Genomic DNA, 18,577 nt, shown 5'->3' with positions numbered 1-18,577 from the left:
GTCCGTGGAGGATTATCTGAAGAATGGTGTGTTTCGCAGTATAGCCAGAGAATAGTCCGGCAGCCGCTACGATGGCGAGCGCAAAGGAGGGAAGACAGCGGCCTCGATGGAGAAAGAGCACTCGGCGTCTTTCACGGAGGCTGTTCTGCTGCTCATGTTTGCGAGGGGAGGAGAAGGATTCTCTGCAGGGACAGGAAGGGAAGCTTTATAGGGGCCCTCAGCATCCACACTTGGATCAGCGGGGATCAGATGAGATGAAGGCTATCCAGATTACAGTGGAGGATCTGGGCATAGTTAACAGCAGCTTCAGCCTGTTCGAGGAGGACCTCCTGACCCCGGGGACCGGCATGGCCCGCTCAGCCAGCTCCGTGTGTGCCTGCACCCGGGCCCTGAAGAAGAAACGACTGAAGCCTCTGTCTTCTCTCCCTATACAGCCCCAGGCCAAAATGGCTGGCTCTTGTTCCAGTGGCGAAGATGACGAAGAAGAGGAGGAAGACACGTTACTGTTTGGGAGTGGCACCAACAGCACGGCAGCTTCGGGAAGCCTCCTGACACAACCTGTCATTAATCTGATCCCACCCACTCCCTCTGATGTGGCCGACGATGATCAGTTCTTTGACATTAATTCAGAGGAGAGCGTGGCGCACACATCCGGCAGTGACGGAAGCTTTGCTGCCGGCGGCCAGGATAGTTACAAAGAGAAGACAGAGAGGGTGGAGACAGAGCAGTCACCAGAGGAATTCACAGTGGCTGAGAGTAAGGTCAGCGCTGACGGTGCTGCAACTGAGGCGGGCCAAAGTGATCAGTTGGGAGAAGATAAAGAGCCCATGCCAAGCACAGTGGGGGATACAGAGAAAACAAAACCAAGGCTTTTACGTAGCACCTACCAGGTGGCTCCTCTTCCTGAGTGCCCTCAGAAAAGTGAGTCCAATCGCAATGACATCTCCAGTGTTGATTCATTAAAGCGATACTGATATTTTGGTAAAAAAAAAAAAAAAAAAAACCAACCCTAACCCCCACAAAGGGACAGACGAGAAAATTGATGCGGAACTATTTTCTGTGTGTTCAATGCAGAGAGACGCTTAGCAAAAACTCTGGAAGCAGCTAGCTGAGCTGTGTCACAAGTGCCTGCCAAAAACTCTAGAAGCTCTCCTGTTGACCGGTTGTGCATGTTAACTCTTGTAGAAATATATTTTGATTTGAATAGAAATAAAAAGGGACAATTTGAATTATTGTAACACCTGTGCCAGCCTACACTGACAACTGAAAAATGTGTGCTCTTTGGCTGCAAACACTTCTTTGAGTTGAGAATGTCCAAAAACGTTGGAGTGCTTTCCTAAAATTCAGCCGGTGTCTTGTCTCGGTGTCTATCTGTCACAGGGATCTTCAACACCGGAATAAATCTCATGGCATTTACTGAGCACAACCTGGGTGAGTTTCCTTAAGGTAAACTTGCAAAAGTAATTGTATTTAAGTCCTCCTGTTTCCATTTACGCGAGCTGTAGGTGAGAGCCAAATGACCCCCAGATGATGGCTCGTTCCGTCCAGCTGCTGAGCTCATGTGTTGCCTCTTCGTTTTGATCTCGCTTCCCCATTCAGATGAAATTGCGGTCATTATGTGACATGGCTACAGTACCTCGAACGCCTCCTTTGGGAGTTGCAGAAGTTCCCCTTTGTCGGAATCTCTTTTTAGCCATTGTGTGTGTATTCCCAGTGCGTGGCTTGGCAGGCGGTTCCCAGGTTTTGGGTTCCTGTGACTCAGCATTGCTCTCCTCCCTCGGTCGTCTCTCAAAGAGCTTAATTTCTTTTCAGACCAGGGGAGGACAATAATACTGGACACGATAAGCATCACTTTTGCCTATCCGTTACATAAATGTGCTGAAAAGTTTCGACTCTGAGGCTTTGCTTTGTCATTAACCCTGTGCGTGTCTGCGTGTGAATGCTTGTCAAACTTTGTCACACACCAAACTTACATTGCTCAATTTGCGTCTGTGTTTGCATGCGTGTGTGTGTGCGCAATGTGTGTGCCTGTGCTAACCAGTCAGGGGTGAGGGAACTCGCTCATGCTTTGACTTGTCCCGACTAAACCGAGTCAGACCAGGAATGATGTCCATCTCTCTGTTCCTGCCGATTTCACTGTTTAAGGCAACGCCAGGCTGTGTCCCTGAGCCTGCCCAAAATGTCCTGTCATTTGTTTTGATTGGGCTTTTCCTGGAAGACACAGGCTGTGTGAAGACTGAACGTGGCTGTGGAAGGGTGGGTGTGCTGCTACCCTCCATTAGCATTCTCAGACAGACAGCTCTCCATTTTGTGTCCCTTCTCCCATGCAATGGTGAGGAGGAGTCACAGTGGGAGACTGGAAGTGATTTTCTCAGGATTTCAGACAGGCACTGTTGTGTCTGAGGTCAGCCTGAGGAGTGTGCTCCTACATGTCTTCACATTCAGCCAGGACTCATCTCTACTCTCACCTGGCTCATCTATTCAAGACAGTTGTGTTTTGAATGTGCTTAGACGTAGACCAGACTTTATGATCCTCTGCAGAGTGACTCACAGGCCAGCCAGGTGATGAAGAGAGTGCCAGCTCGCTGCCCCCCTCTTTGTACTCCACTGTCTCCGCAGGATCCAGACAAGATTCCACTGCTGACACACATAAACCAATTACACTGTCTTATCTGATTCTGACTCCATCTAAACTCCCGTCCATGTCAAACCAGCCTTTCAATAACAGGCCCCTGAAATGAAAAACATGTGTTTAAGAAATTAGGCAGTTTTTTTTTTTTGGTGGGTAAACTATTTGAAAAGACTACTGTTCTTTGAACAGCAAGGAGGGCTTCTTGACGCTTCAATCAGTAAAAAGTACCAAAGTTGAAGTACCGCGGGCTTCAAACATTCCAGCATCTATCACTAACACATCACAGTGTTGTGTTGCCTGAGAAAGCCGGGGTCTCGCTCTGATGCCATATTCTCAGCCTCATTCGTCTTGCTTGTTATGATAGCATAAAAAAAGATATCTGCTTGCTGACCAAGTGACGTTTGGAAAATGTAAGAATATGGGCTTTCTGTGGGAAAGAGCTTGGGTTGTCAGAGAAGTATGTCATCAACCAGACGGACATTAGTGTGTCTAACGGGTTACCAGGCAACCCGATCGAGCTGTGTCCAGTATCAGCACCAGTTAATGCACTGCAAACAGACCTGGTGACCTGCGCGCCAGAAAAAGGCTGAGAAGGCCTGGAGGCACGAGAATAGAGGCGCTTAAAAGAGTTGAGAATAAGGACTTGATTAAATAGCTGGTCTCTAAGTGACCAACGAAAACAGGAATAACCGGGATTAATTCCGATCAATTTATTGACTTACTCTATCTGTCACTATGCAGATGACCTGGGCAACAGAGGTGTGAGCTGCTCTGACACGCTGAAAGCTCATCTGCCTCCTCATGCCACCAACATGGACACAGTCACTCACCAGCGGGTACAGTATGAAGACCAGGCAGTGAACATTTTCCCTGAAAGCTTTTCTCACGGCCTCCTCACACTGTAAATCACACGGTCTATATATGGCCAGCAAGGCTCACACATGCACCTTTAATGTATTTAGAGGTATCTGCGGAGAGTCACTACACATTCCTGGCAGACACGTGCTTTACCTGATTTAGACCCATGAACCTGAAAATACTATCCTGCTGGTAACTGATTAGGACTGCTGAACTGAAACCTGTGTTACAGAGGCCGATAACTCGCTCCTGCAGCGTTGGGGACACACCGAACAGGAGCGCTACTTTCCACGCTTTAACTCAACCCTCACACCACCAGGATGAGGAGGGCTCGCCACGACGACGTGTAACCGTGGGTGAGTCTAGCGCCGCAACATCACAGAGCTTTTTTTTTTCTCTAGATGATACTATTGTTACGGCTCATGTGTAATACAAACTGTTTTTCATGCCTTTCCTGCAGCATCATATATGCCTCAGTCTAAGGATCAGAATGGAAACTTCCCTGAGAAGGTACTGTAAACCATCAAAGCAGGGCCTTCAGGGTGGCATCAGCACGCAGCCCAGAGCTGCTGCAATTACAGAATATGCTCTGTTTATATTTCCCAGCTCCCCTTGATCTGTCAAAGCAATGACTCCGCAAATAGTCTCAGGATTTTAGTCTTTGTGTCCAGGATTTGCCAAGCAAGATTGCTCGTATCCTTAGCGATCCACGTGTTAGCTGCAACACAAAACGGAAAGATTTTTGTTTTGCTTTTTTCCGAAGGCAAATTGCTGACTGCCAGTTTTTCACTTTTCTTTGGTACTCCATCTATCAAATCTGAGTAACATACGCAAACATGTATATTGAGCAGCCAAATGAATTGCTGAAACTATGGATTTATTTATGAGGTTTTGGGTTAATTATCTGTCCAATAAAGTTTTTACTGACAAGTCTATCTGTTTTTTAACAGTGAAAATCCTTCTACAATGCAAACCTTTTACCTCTTTGTGTCTAATTAGTCCACAGTTACATTGTAAAGCCTCTATTTGCAGAGGCGAACATTTAAGTTTTCTTTCCCAGGAACACCATAAACAGACAATCTAAGACCAAGGAAACGATTACATGGAAACCTGTGTTTAGGGTTCCCGTCTGAGCCAAACATCTCTTTGTCCTTTTTTAAACATTTGTTGACACTAAAACACACACATGTGTTTATGTGTTGTAACATGGATATGCAACACACTCATACTCACTCCGAGCGAATCAGTGACACAGACAATGATGAAGCCTAACCAGTCTAACCAGGTTTTGACTTGATTGCCTTTGTTTTGCCACGCATTAAATGGGTTTTCACATGCAGCAGTTTGAATCATCTCTGTGCGTCATCGTGTCCCCGCTCTCTTTGCAATTCCCACAATTTGCTCCTTAAAAGGACTTAGAGAATTAAAAAAAACAAAAAAAAACACATTTACAGTGAGTCATATCACAAAACAATGACTTAAAGTACAGTATATCGCTTGTGTGTCCAGTACTATGAGATCATGCTGAAGGACATGCACAGGTAGAATGTAATATAGGCAGCAGGTATTTAAACTCTCCATCTCCCTCACCCCAGGACACGGACAAGCAAGTGGCCAAATCTCTCAGGGAGCTGGACACAGAGGAAGTCTGCCACTGGTTTACGAGTATTGGACTACAGAAATGTCTCCCTTCCATCAGAGGTAAAACACATTCGTCCTCCGTCTGTCTCCTCTCCCAGCCCGGCGGCTGCATAAAAAACGCTGATGTTGCTAGTTTATCTTAATCACAGACCAAATCCAAACAGTTGTTCTATGGAAGGCAATGAGTTAGGAGGAAAAGGAGATGAGGATAATATTAAATTAAACCTGACACCGCCACTGCATAAATACATTTCAACCGCAAAGTTCAATGGTGTCATGCAGTGATAAACGTCTCATACAGTCAATGCTTATGGTCCAGTTCCAGCATGATGGATTTCTGCTAATATTTTATAACACACTCCCTCAATAATAATTCTATTAGGTTTAGAAATAATTTAATTTTGTGGCAATAAGGACATATAGTAACATAAGTCACTTTAAAATTGCGCAAAGTTTACAAACTGAGATCATTTTGTGAAGTTGCTAATAGCATCAAGTTTTAACTGTATAAGGATGTAAAACTAACAGCAGTTACATTTTAAATTTCAGATTATTTCCACTTATATATGAAAATAACAAAAGCAAATGTGTGTATACATATGTATCGTATAGGTATATATGCACACGTATATATAGTTCTCAGTTACTCAGTTATGCAAACACTCACCCAAAAAAAACTTTTGTATGTTTATCAGATCTTTTTCTAATGTTTGTTGTGGGTTATGGATTCTTGGCTGTGGCGCATTTCTTGGTTTCATAAAGAATGTCGTGTATGACTAAATGTTTCCTTTACAGAAGCAAAACTGTGTGGAGCAGACATCGCCTCAGTGGATGTGAACACTCTGGACATCCTTCACATCGCAACACTGGGAGAGAGGGAGCAGCTACTGTCGGCCATTTATAATGAGCTGCACCCTCCCACCAGCAGTACCAAAAGAATTGACTCCCTGCTTGGTACGCCTTTATCATCATACAACAAATACACATTTGCATGGGCAGTTGGCAAAAAACAGGTCTAGGGGATGTGCACTGATGTGTCTTTTTACTCCAGAATCTTTAGGCAATAATAACGTTGAGACATTCACTGCGACACTGGCATCAATGAGCAAGTCGAAGTCTTCTCCGCACGTGGGCTGCCTGAGCATGAATCGACGTTCCCTGAAACTCAGGTACATACACGCATATGCACAGCAAAAGACAAAAAAAAAACGAGCTTTATGTTGATCTCTTGGCCTTCCTCCACAACAGAAACAACAGCCAAATCTCCACTGGACAGAGGAGTCCTCAGATGATAGAGATTACTATCAATGGTGAGTTGCTGAATTGGTTTAAAAGATCGATTTGTAAGATTTGGCCTTCATTTAAACATTTTCAACAGAATGTGAGGAAACAGTGTTGATGTTATGTCAAAGAGGTCTATGTGCTGTGTCGCTGAGATAATGACTAAAGTTAGCATAAGCATGTTAACCTGCTAGTCTCGCCCTGTCTCATCCCGTAGTATTACTTTGCACCATAAGAGGCGATAGACTGATGAGTATGAGTATGATGAGTATAGCTCCTCATAGCTTCAGCTGAGCTGTATGTCAGCAGCCAGTTTGCTATGTTTCACAAGCTTTCTTAGCTTTTGTGCAATAAACTCACAAAATAAACTCACGAAATGTCAACCAAAAGGAAACAGTCTTACATTTATTTTCCTCACCAAACAGAAAAAAATGAATTCTCACTTAATTCAAACTCTACATCAACAAAATCAAACTCTTTCCACAATCAGACCTCTGGTTTGGTCGAAATAAATTCTCAATTCACAGAGTAAGAAGTGAAAATATTGTGGCTCTAGGTCTCAGTCCAGAAAAACTCTCAGGCCTCTGGCTCCACAGCTGACTGAGCCATGAGATAATTAGCGGTTGTCAATTAGTCCTGTGGTATGCTGCTTTTTGGAGCTACCTTAGAATTCTGTCCATATTTTATGTGAATGTGGTGGTTGATTTGTTAGTCATAATGGACACTGATGTGAGAATAAATCAGGCCATATTACTTATGATTGTTGTGTCATGTGTTGCAGCGTCAGAGCGGATAGTTCATCTCAGAACCCCAAAGGAAACCACGGTGGGAAAAATCATGGACTCGTGCATCAAGATGCTGGGAATGACAGAGGATAGGAGTCTCTTCATACTGAAAGAAACGCAAGGTGCACAGAACATGATGTATCATGTAGTGTTTATCACAATTAGAAAAACATATATTTATATATTTGTTAATTTACCGTACATGTGCTTCGATTTGAAGAGTCAACAGAGGAGCTTCCCCCAGATCAGCAGATTGGGAGTCTGCTGACATCGACGTCGGAGAACAGACAATTGGAGCTGCATTTGTGCAAAACAGTAACACTGATCTTTTTGTAGACATTTATTTGGAAGGCACGGATTAAAACCCGTTTTAATCTGTATGTAACATTTAAGACCATACCCTCCGTTCGCTTTTGCATCATAGGAGAAGTCAACAGGGACGTCTTCTAAAAATAATCCAGAGGTCAGCTCTGATGAGAGCGTCAATAAAAATGTCCAGGTGAACCAGCCAGCTAAAGAAGAGAGGATCAGGGAGCTAAACCAACAGGTGGACTCACTACAAAATGTCATCCTTCAGGTCAATATCTCTCTTATCCACAGCTATAAATACATAACAGTTTGTTTTTTCTCTCAACATAACTGTGATGAATTTATTAACAAAAAAAATGTGTTAACCACTCAAAATGGATCTTTTGATTGCTAAAGGTCCAGGAGCTCCACCACGGCCTGGTAGCATTTTGCTCAGAGTTAAAGAACATGGATGGAGACGTGAATGCAGACAGGCTTGGCTCTGCTGAGCTGAAACAGAGGCTGGAGCTGGTTAAAAGCCAGCTGAACGACAAGAGGCAGAGCCTGCAGGCCCTCAGAGACAATATCAACAACTCTGCTGCTCACAAGAAGAAGTAGGTGGACTGTCTCTGTTAATTAGCAGCTTGTTCAAAAAACTAAAAGAAATCACCCTCAAAAGGCATAAAACACAGAAAATGTACTGTGAATACGAGCAACTACTTTCTTGTTGTTTGTCTCATGTAACCCAGCTGTTTTAGTGCCATCTACCCAATATACTATATGTAATGGTAATTGTGTACCTAAAAAGTGAGGAGGGGTAGAAAGAGTTACTCTAATCAATAAGTGAATACGTGACTCATAGCAGCTAGTAATTCAAGGGTTTGTGGTTTCTGTTTAATCAAATTTAATTACTACAGATCTCAACAATGTCCAGTCCAGCAGGAGGTTAATTGCAGAGATATGTCGACTCCACTTGGTCGTGAAAGTAAAAATTCTTAAGCATTGCTACTTAAAGGAAAATAAAACAAAATCCCTAAAAAAGCCATGTATTACTCTTTAACTTGTAAAATTCACATTCAATCTGAGAGGTCCTGTGTGTGGCAGTTAGTGGCATCTAGTGGTGAGGTTGCAGATTACATCCAACTGAGTACCACTCAACTTACTCTCCCCCCTGGGATGGCAGCTGAAAAGTGCCGAAAAACCCATAAAAGGCTCTGTCTGGAGCCGGTGTTTTGTTTGTCCTTTCTGGGCTACTGTACATACATGGCAGTGCAGCTTGGCGGGCTCTGTGGAAAAGGCCCTGCTCCCTCTGTAGATATAAAAGTGTCATTCTAAGGCAACACAAATCCAACAATTCTTAGTTTACACACTTGTGAAAAGAATTATGAATTGATCGCTCTAATTCTACCTTCTAAATCCTACACAGAGGACCTTCCAATTACGACTGCACTGCATATTTCATAAGCCATGTATGCATACGTGTGTGACCTTTTCTGTATTGTGCTCCCTTGTGATTCAGGCAGTTGGATGTTCGTCTCTTGGAAAAGATGAAGCTGAACTGCCAAGTGTTTAAGGAGGAGATTTCCATGGTGCACCTCAACCGACAGGTGACTCACCTCCAGAACGCTTTGCAAGAAAGCTACGTCAAGGTACTATTGATCAAATGGAGATTACTAACCGCCTTCATGGATAATTGCCAATACTGCAGAATTTCAAGGGTTTGGAACTTGGTCAGCGGACGTTAATCAAGAGCATGTGAAACACAGTTACGCCAGTATGTGGGAATACATGGTCTGAGTCAGAGAATGTTTTGATTGCTAAAAATAAACAATGAGAAACTGAGATTTGCACCAAAACAAAGTTAGTTATCGAGAAAAGCACGAGTGGTATGGGATACTGAAATCAAACTTCTGCAGGAGAGAGAACAGAGTCAAATTTGGTGTTTTCTCCCCCGAAGTCTTAAACCATGTCTGAACAGCTTGTACCATATATGCAGGTTAACGGGCCTTTTCCTCACTAATGAAAGCCACATTGTGAAGATCACCAAGAGGATAGATTAATCTACAGAGCACGTGAAGTTCACATATTCATTTAATTGTCCAACAGTAGAATTAACACACGCTGGGAAAGGTGTTAACAGCTTCCTGATGTGGCAGACCATTAGCTGACACCATTATGTCCATCATGTTTGATCTTGTCTTCACTGTTCTTCTGAGTGACAACACAATGGCCCTTTCAGTCGACTCTGTTTCGTTAAGCTGTGCAGTTGGTCCTGTCTTGAGAGTGGATATACGAGGCTGAGAGAAGTCCTTTGGATGAACGTGCACTTTTTCAGAGAAAATGATGTTTAGCGCTGACATCCGAGAGCCTGTGACCATACCAACAATGGAATGTGTGTGACAAAAGCCACTGGGAGAGTGCAATGGAGAAATGGGCCAGCAAGTGTAAAACTATCTGCATCTATCCCCGGAGGAGCCCACTTCTTTTTTAATGTGGCTCTTTTATCCTGTTGGAGAAGCCCTAACGAGGTGCCATGAAAGGACACACGCGGCTTCGGCTTTGAAAGGTGCCCCGTGTCACGTTGCCGCCCTGGGGCCACGCTTTTTTAGGTGCTGAGTTTGTGGGAAAAGCAGCAGCGCTAATGTTTATCATATGACCTAATCAGAGTTAACACACAGGTCAGAGCTGAGGAGCAGCCTGGGAAACTGATGGAGCTGCTGCTCTAATAAGGAGCAGACTGCCCTGTGTTTGGTCTTGTAGGCTGCCCCGCATTACAGACAATAAGGAAATATTTCATCATCGGCAGTCTAATCTCCAGGATCTATTGCAACCAGAGAGCATCAATAACGCAGCCGAGAGGGAAGGAGAAAGAGAAACAGAGCGGGGGGGGAACGGAGGGAGGAGGGGAAGGACAACAAATGGCGGAAATGATTTTAAATAAGCAACTCAAAGACTTCAGACAGACTATTAAGGAGGGGAAATTGGAAGAATTATTGTTTCGTCCACTCTTTAGTCTCGCATGTTTGTTGAGGATGGATTGAGTTGTGAGAAAAAAAACAAAACCCGCCACCTCTTTTCCACGTCAGGTTAAGAAATAGATCGGATGCCTCCACTTTTGAGACACGATACAAGTTGCAGTTTATCATTGCGGTCAGACTGTCTCCCATTACTCTGTCCTCCATTATCCTCCTCAAGGTTGACTGGTGTTGGACCAGCCATGGCGTCAGAACAACAGCACTGCGTTCAGAACTACTAACACCCGTCATTATAGAGGAAACGCAATCCCCTCTGCTTAGCATGTTGTCTGGCCTGTCGGAGAATCATTTCTCACACTGGATGAAAACCTTTCACAGATCCTGCTGCAGCTTCCTACGATTGGGGCAAATTACCGTTTTTAATGAAATGTGAAACTAAGTTTGACTTTTTTTTTTTTCAGTAAGTAAAGTAAAGGTGAACTGTTATTTCCTGCTCGCGTGACATGTACAACCTTGAGTAGCAGTGTTTTAATTGCCCACTAACAGTCTACTGGTTGTGTCTGGTGTGTAGATGGGATATGTGCCCTGGCCCAGGTAGGTTCAGATTTGATCACATCTTGTGGATAAACAAGAAGAATATGAAGACAATATTCCTTGGGCTCTTGGCATGTGTCCAACATCTTAGCAAACTAAAAGGGAAAATGATGCACATTAGAGGGTGGTTTTCAAGGGGCTTCAGCTGTGTTTCCGTGAATATATCCTGTCTGGCTCACTTGTCTGAGGAGAGAGAGGCCTTAGCTTTGACCCCTGACCCGGGCAAGGCGGCATCTATTGCTGCAAGGCATTCACATGCCATTGGGGGGGAGGGGGGAGTATGCCAAGAGGCTGGATAAAGGAACATTGGAATTCGGTGGTCAGACTCACAAGTTTTTTTTTCTGATCCCTGCAAGCTACTTGTGGCGTGATCTTTTCTAAAGCTAATCATTACATCTTGGTGGTCTTCTGTCTTTGACGCAGCCTCAGACTTATCTCTAGGGGACTTCCACGTGGTGGTATCTATAATCTTCAAGGCTATTTTCCAAGAAATTAAGCCAAAGTTTTATTTAAGGAAAACAACAACTAGTTAGTTCAGAAGCTGAAACAGACATTTGAAGAGTTTCAAAGTTGTTTTGACTTCTTTTAAAGAATCTCCAGAAAAGATTGCACTTGGTTGGTTTTAATTCTCTTGAGCACTCTGTGCCCTTGCATTTATAAGTGTGTGTTACTGCCGTTTCTGCATTCAGGAGAAAGCTCGAAAAAGGACTTTGGACGTCGGCAGCCTGAGCCAGCTCGTGTCCCTGCAGTCCCCGGCCATGCTGCTGGTCGTACAGGAGAGCCGAGACCCTGATGGTCATTACGGCTTCATGTGTCGCTACAAAGACGGTAGCGGACTAGTGGTGGCCAAGGTAGACAACTCTCAACTCTGTGTGAATGACAGGTAAGACTCAAACACATGCCAAAGATTTTCAAACCAAATCATTTATCCAGACTTAATGGCAATTACTTGATTAGTGTTCACAAGAGGCCACCTAGTCAGTGAGAGCAGTATTCATCCCATGCGTTTCTCTCATCGCTCTTATTGCTCTATGCTTTGAAACCCATCAGATATTAGCTCCAGAACAAGCAAACAGTGTATTGTAACATTTGGATGCAGAATAAAGTGAAAAAGGAGCAGATAAAGAGCTTATAATTAAGCAATTACTGCAGTGTAACAAGTACATACTTAGATACACAGCGCTCTCAAATTTAATGGGTAATCACGCACAAATTGCAGATGACATGCCTCTTTGAGACAACCCTGCCAGAGAGAGACGAGTCTGCATGACAGCGCAGAGGCAGAACCACAGAAGCTGAGAAGAGTCTTTGAGCTTCACTGTGTGTGTTCACTTATCGCAGCATCTGTGCCAATGCTCTTTACACAGCTAATGAAAAAACACAAAGGGTTGCTATTTCCCTGTCAGTTCTATCCAGCTGGCTATAAATAAAAACTAATGAAGGGAATTTTTAATGAGCTCTGCGCAAAGGTGATGGTTTTAATATTTCATGCTCTGTGATTTGTGAATTCTTTGATATTATTTGTTGCTTGTTATGTGAGCACTGAATAGGCCCGGCCTTTACCTGAGGGGGAATCCTCACAAATAAACTATTAATTTTATATTTTGAAAGACTTGGGAGAGAGTTTCCCTGTCTGCTTTTCGGTTATAAAGTTTAAGTTCAGTATGTTCTTTATATTATTTGACTTGATCGATTACTTTGTCTGTTTCATGTGTTGTATTTGTGTGTGTGTGTGCGTGTGTGTGTGTGTGTGTGTGTGTGTGTCATTGGCCTTATAGACTGGTGGAGGTGAACGGCGTATCAGTGGTCAACTCCACACAGGAAGAACTGACTGACATCCTCCTGCAGGGACCAAGTGCTCAAATTGTTGTCCTTCGCCAGCCCCCGCCCATCCTCACCTCCCAGCAGCGCCCCCTGCTCCCGCAGCACACGGCCCGCCCTGATCCCATTCAAACGATCTGCCCAGAGAGGGATGTGGTCACCATGGAAACCCCTCCATGTCGCAGGGTGATGGCCATCTGATGTCAGGAGATTAAGACAGAGAGAGAGAGAGAGAGAGAGAGACAGAGACAGAGAGTGGTGATGAGGATGGATATAAGTGTTTCTACTATATTAATGTCTGTCTATAGGATGACCCATAATGTGAAATGCCAATGCCATCTCTCATTAGTTATTTACCTCCATCTGTCAAACTGTAATTATAAAAATGTTCTTCATAGACTGCTGCCAAATGCCTTTTTGTTAGGAATGTCAGATTGTGATGTGTTTTTGTGTTTTTAAATGTCACCACATGTGCATAACTTTGTTCTTGGTAGATAGTAGACGTATACACCATATTGTTTTAATGTATGTAGGCAGAACAATGCCTATGAGAAACATATTTCTGGACCAAAAAACCACAAAGGCTACTTTCATTTCTTTTTTTCCCCTTCCTGTTTTACATCATATTTGTGTTGTGAGGGGAAAATGAAAAGTAAAAAAAAAGGAAAGGAAAGGTTGAGAGGCTGATAGAGCTTTGCTCCACTTGATACATGATAAGCATTTCTTTTTTAGCATCCAACCGAGTATATCGTTAAGGTACAACAATATGAGCCTGATTAAGGCTCGGGATGCTTCAACTTTTTAAAGTACAGATAGAACCTAGATAGAGTCAAACAATTTCAAACTACAGTGACGTAGTGTAAAGACACGCCTGAAAGCTTTGAACCCTATCTGTCTCTCCATGCAGATTAGACACTAAGATGGTCGGGAACACTGATGAGAGCAGAACATGTCTTAAAAAATAAGTCACGTCTCCCCTTTGTATGCTGTAATGTAATCCACTGTGCTGTAGGAATAAACCCTTGGGCCCGGAAATGCCTCATTTCTCAGCCCTGTTCTCCCTCCTTAAGTGGCAGTGGATCATGCAAGTCTGACAGAAAGACAGCACAAACACTACCAAACCATGACCCAGACCCCTGGGGTCCAAAGAGCCTGAGAGGAGAAGTGATGAGACCAGTTTGGCCTGTCAGCTAATGAGAAAGGTCACAGGTCAGCCGCCAATACAGTTGCGCATTAATGGTTTTGAAATCAAAGGCAAATGAGTTCCATATAATCCCGATGATGAGAGGGATGGTATTTTCTGGTTGCCAAACAGACCCACAGGGAGGGAGGAGTATGATACAGGCAGGCTGGAGATTTGAGAGACTTAGTCGCAGACGTGGGAAATTGAAGTCAAGTGCCACAACATGTTAATTTACCCACTGACAGAGACGAACCATAATGATATACCTCAGGATACAAAACAATATAGACAGAAGTGATCCAAAACCACAAAACAGTGCAATGGCAGGGTGTAGGAGATCTTGATCTTCAGAGCGACAGAGATACACAGAAGAGAGAAAAACCTGACAATGATGATGATACTAATAGTCAAAATAACCATACAGCGGGGACCAAGGTCAATCCGGTCTCATCTTTCATGCAGCAGAGAGAAGCAGGCGGAGAAATTCATAGCTCAGTAGAGTAAAGCCACACAGAGTGAGAAGGCAGAGGAGAGAATGTGTCATGGCTGTCTTTATGGAAATAAATTAACACTGGAGAAAATGAGACAAAATCCTATAAACACTGCCGCTGGCAGGAGTAGAAAGACACCGTGGGATTCCCAGTGACCAACACACCCCAGAACACACACTCGCAGGCTTTGATACTCCAGCTATAAACCACTTGCAAGTTGTCAATCTGAAACGCAGAAGAAATCCATCTGGGTGAGTAATTGAAGTGACACCATGAAACCTTCAAAACTTTTCAAACGAGGCAGCCAAGTCGAGAGGATGAACCGCAGGACCCAAAACTCTACCGTGCGCTTGTCGGAAACCATCTGCAGTGAGTTTGAACTGTACAGTGGCCTCCCTCTTACACTGCCGCGGCGCCTCAGGTTGACCCGGGCTGTACCTGACACGTAGTGGCACAGAGCAACCTACGCTGCATCTGGTTTGCCTTAGCAGCCCCCTCGGCAAAGCTGCATCCAGCACTCGCTGATAAGCTCTGAGGCCAGCTCCGGTGTGGCTGGATTTCTCTCTTTGGCCCAGCGAGCCCCGGCTTCTCACTCCTCGATCCCCCCCCCCCCCCACTCCCACCTCCTTCAACTCTCTAACCACCCCATGACATTTAAGGGTGCCTGGCATCCGTTTGAAGTGGGAGAGGGGGCATTAGCTCTGGTTTCCTGCCCAAATCCCACACAAGCCAATAAAATGCATGCAGGTCTGAAGCCAACCAAAGGAATTCCTGTCCACTAAGCATTAAACAAACAAGTTAGGTCTTTTAGTCATATATTATACTGCATATAAATGATTAATGCTCGATCATAAACCCTAGTATCTTCCTGTTTTTATAATAATCCCTCTGCATGTTTGCTACTGTCTCCTTGCTCCACGAGACTCTAAATGAGTATTACCCAGGTTGTTAGTTAGATGCTGATCTTAAAATAATCCTTATTAATATATACATATAGTCGGATTTTATGTAGCGCTGTGCTGTAAACCTTTATAGTTAGCACAGCCCCACACCTTCTAGCCTCTTACATTTCAGTAATCACTCAGCGGCAGCAAAAGCCAGGAAGGTCAGACTCAAATCCCAGGGGCTTCTGATTTCATTTTGCCGAGGTGGAAATGGGACTTCTGCCTCTTCCTCTGGCAAATCTCACACTAAGTAGCTGCACAAGGCACTTGAGAAAGTCCCCCAAGATATTTATGTGCTCACCCTCTCCTGGTCAACAGTGCTGTGTTATTTGACCTTTGTCCCTGCTACACGCTCAGCCAGTCCGGACAAGCTGGGGTCGTACTGCCATCTACTGTCTGTCTCACAAACTTCACACCATTGGCTTAAATTTGTGCAGGGATGTAACGCCTCTCGGGGGCTGATTGTGAAGTGATTGTGATTACATCCTGTCATTCTTACAGAGCAAGCAACGTGTACAATTATCTTCCATGTTTGGTTGAATTGGAAAAAAAAAAAAAAATAGCGCATGCTTCGAACTGTAATCAGTCATGTAATCCTGTTGCATATTTAACAGATTCATTTGCAAAACAACATCTTTTTTTTGTGCAGGTGCTGGGTCCAAAAACTGCAACTGTGATTTCTGTCTCCCCTAAACACTCTTTAAATGTTTTATCTTTAAACCGCTTTTTTTAACACAAGGAAATATATATTTAAATTATCTGATTATTATGAGTTCATTCAATTTTTGGGTCTCATGTGTTTCTATATTTGTTTGTGTCATCATCGTCATTTAGAAACCGTATCTGATAAATGAATAAATGTGTTTAAAATATCGAACACCCATTGAGTCATACAGTGCAATGAAACAAGCAATCAGCATTTTTTTCAAGTTGTATTTATCGTTAGTGATGCCTCTAATAGTAACAGTCATTTTGTATTAGGACCGCTGCAGTCCTGTTGTTCATATCATTATATGAATTTTGCCCCAACCCATGGCTGATATGCAAATGCGAGCCGGACTATTTTTCATCCAGCAGGTTATTTACCATGTCACACAGTCAGATTAAAAATAAAATAGGGAGCTCATGTGTGATTGATGACTCCGCCTGGAGGTTAACCTGGGTTTAACTACCACAAATGAATGCGTACAGGCTGCATCTGACATAAGGCTACACTTCAAAAGCTGCTGAGAGACATCTGAACGCTCTCCACACTGCTCAATTAAAAGGCTAATGAAAAGACCATTAGGATTAAGTCTAAGGTGTGCTACGGATAAGCAAGCAATTCAGAAAGGTCAGCATAAGGTATTAGTCATTTTCCAATCCATTCTCTCAGAAGTATAGAGAGCATAATGGCCCGTGTCTCTGTCCAATAAAAGGTTTAATTAAAGCAAGATGAAAACGGCGATTAGAAAAAATCATTGCGGAACACAATCAGCAAAGAGTGGCTGGGATATTCTGAATCGTGTGGAAGAAGTGTAGCGCAGACTACAAAGGGAGAAAAATGTATAACACAGAGGGAGAATCCAAATGAAAATATTAGGTGGGATAATGCCTCAAAAGGTTTTAAAGCCTCTGACGATCCCTTGGCTTTTCTCGTTTTTTTTGCTGGCTGGTAGTGGGTTATTTGAATAACAACAACAACAAAAAAAAAAAAACAACTTCCCACACTCTGAACAACAAGTAGTTCATTTATAAACCTTCAGGCATTTTTTTGGCACTGGGAACTGTTCTGGCATTACTTCTGTGCTGGGAGGAGTAGGCTTGTCTTGGAAGGAGGTGGAGAGGCCACTACAGAGAAAGCACATAAAGGAAAATCAGATTGTCTGCTGGGGTATTTAGTGCAATCAGTAGATTTCAGGCTCTGGACAAATAAATGAACAAATACGAGAACTATGCAAGTCTACACAGTGACCTATGCTGTGCAGAAACACAGCAGAGCTCTTTGATTTGGTGCAGCAGACGCCTTCAGAAAGCCCTTCTAACCACACAGTTCTCTCCCATGAACCGCCTGCCATTACACTCTAGATGGCAGTAGAAGTCTCAGTATTGTCGCCGTCAAAGAAACACTGAAAGCTCTTGAAAGTCAGTGTCGGTGGAACCCAACACTTGCAGAAGAGGATGCTTCACGAGCATCCACATTTGAGAGACTGCCAGGCGAATCCTCGGCTCGGGCTGATTATTTGCTCCTCGATGGTTTGGAAAGTAGGGCAAGTCACCGCTAATTCCGCTTTAATAAAGGTTCGAGACCAGCAGCAGACGTCAAATGCATCATGTAGAAGGAAACACAGGAGCAACATGCAAATGCCGGATAGTTCCATGTTTGAGGGAACTAAGAAGGGTTGACAATGTCACATGCAGTCTCAAGGCTCTAAATTGTCTTGAGAGCAGGTTAGAGATCATTTCGTTTCAAGACCACATTCAGTAACATGGACATAATCCCAAGACTGCGGCTCTAGCTAACAGCAGTAGACGGGTGGCTGTCACGAAAGAAATCTAGGTGCCTGTTGCTTTCGAACGCTTGAGGCACGAAACAATAAATAAAACCATAACTTGCTGCTTTAACGTGGAAATAGATTTTTTTTTTTCTTTTTTATCAAGCAAAGGTTGTTTCAGACTGATATCACAACTCATTTTACCCCCACAGCGCACACCGCGGCGCCCGCTTTCTCTCAGATGTCATTATGTATAGTCACGCTGACAGACAAACACACGCTTAAACAAACAATGTGAAGAAGCAGGTTACATTTGACTGCAACGCACGCGGCGCATACACACAGGCGCGCCGCACACTAAGTCGCAAACACACACGGACACAAATAAAAGGGTTTATGGGGAGTGGCTGATGGCAAGTGAACAGGCCAGAGGAGATGGAAGAAGCACACCGGGGGGAATGATGAGAGGAAATGATGCGCATGATGAGTGCTGAATGGTTGGCCAGTGGGACAGACCCTGTCAGACTGTCTGCTAAAGAGGTGGAAGACAGAGAGAAAGAGAGAGAGAGAGAGAGAGAGAGAGAGAGAGATGGCAGCATAGAGGACAAGA

General features: G+C 43.8%; 1 protein-coding gene across 1 annotated transcript; it reads left to right on the top strand.

Moving 5' to 3' along the window:
- The first annotated feature begins 1,342 nt into the window (after positions 1–1,342).
- Positions 1,343–13,897, top strand: LOC119033476. Its single transcript, XM_037123629.1, has 15 exons — positions 1,343–1,431; positions 3,374–3,468; positions 3,723–3,846; positions 3,951–4,000; positions 5,086–5,191; positions 5,927–6,085; positions 6,183–6,300; positions 6,380–6,441; positions 7,194–7,319; positions 7,418–7,512; positions 7,622–7,774; positions 7,903–8,099; positions 9,005–9,134; positions 11,744–11,937; positions 12,833–13,897. The coding sequence occupies exons 1-15, from the start codon at positions 1,407–1,409 to the stop codon at positions 13,074–13,076; spliced, it is 1,878 nt and encodes a 625-aa protein (XP_036979524.1). The 5' UTR covers positions 1,343–1,406; the 3' UTR covers positions 13,077–13,897.
- Positions 13,898–18,577: the final 4,680 nt, after the last annotated feature.

Source organism: Acanthopagrus latus, chromosome 15 (assembly GCF_904848185.1).
Source record: "Acanthopagrus latus isolate v.2019 chromosome 15, fAcaLat1.1, whole genome shotgun sequence".
In the NCBI taxonomy this organism is placed as follows: Eukaryota; Metazoa; Chordata; class Actinopteri; order Spariformes; family Sparidae; genus Acanthopagrus; species Acanthopagrus latus.
This window is presented reverse-complemented; position numbering and strand designations above follow the sequence as displayed.

Coding starts and splice junctions, on each gene's coding strand:
- LOC119033476 (XM_037123629.1), top strand. CDS start 1,407: ATGGCATTTACTGAGCACAACCTGG. Junction 1,432..3,373: donor ATTTACTGAGCACAACCTGG/GTGAGTTTCCTT, acceptor GTCACTATGCAG/ATGACCTGGGCAACAGAGGT. Junction 7,320..7,417: donor CATACTGAAAGAAACGCAAG/GTGCACAGAACA, acceptor TTCGATTTGAAG/AGTCAACAGAGGAGCTTCCC.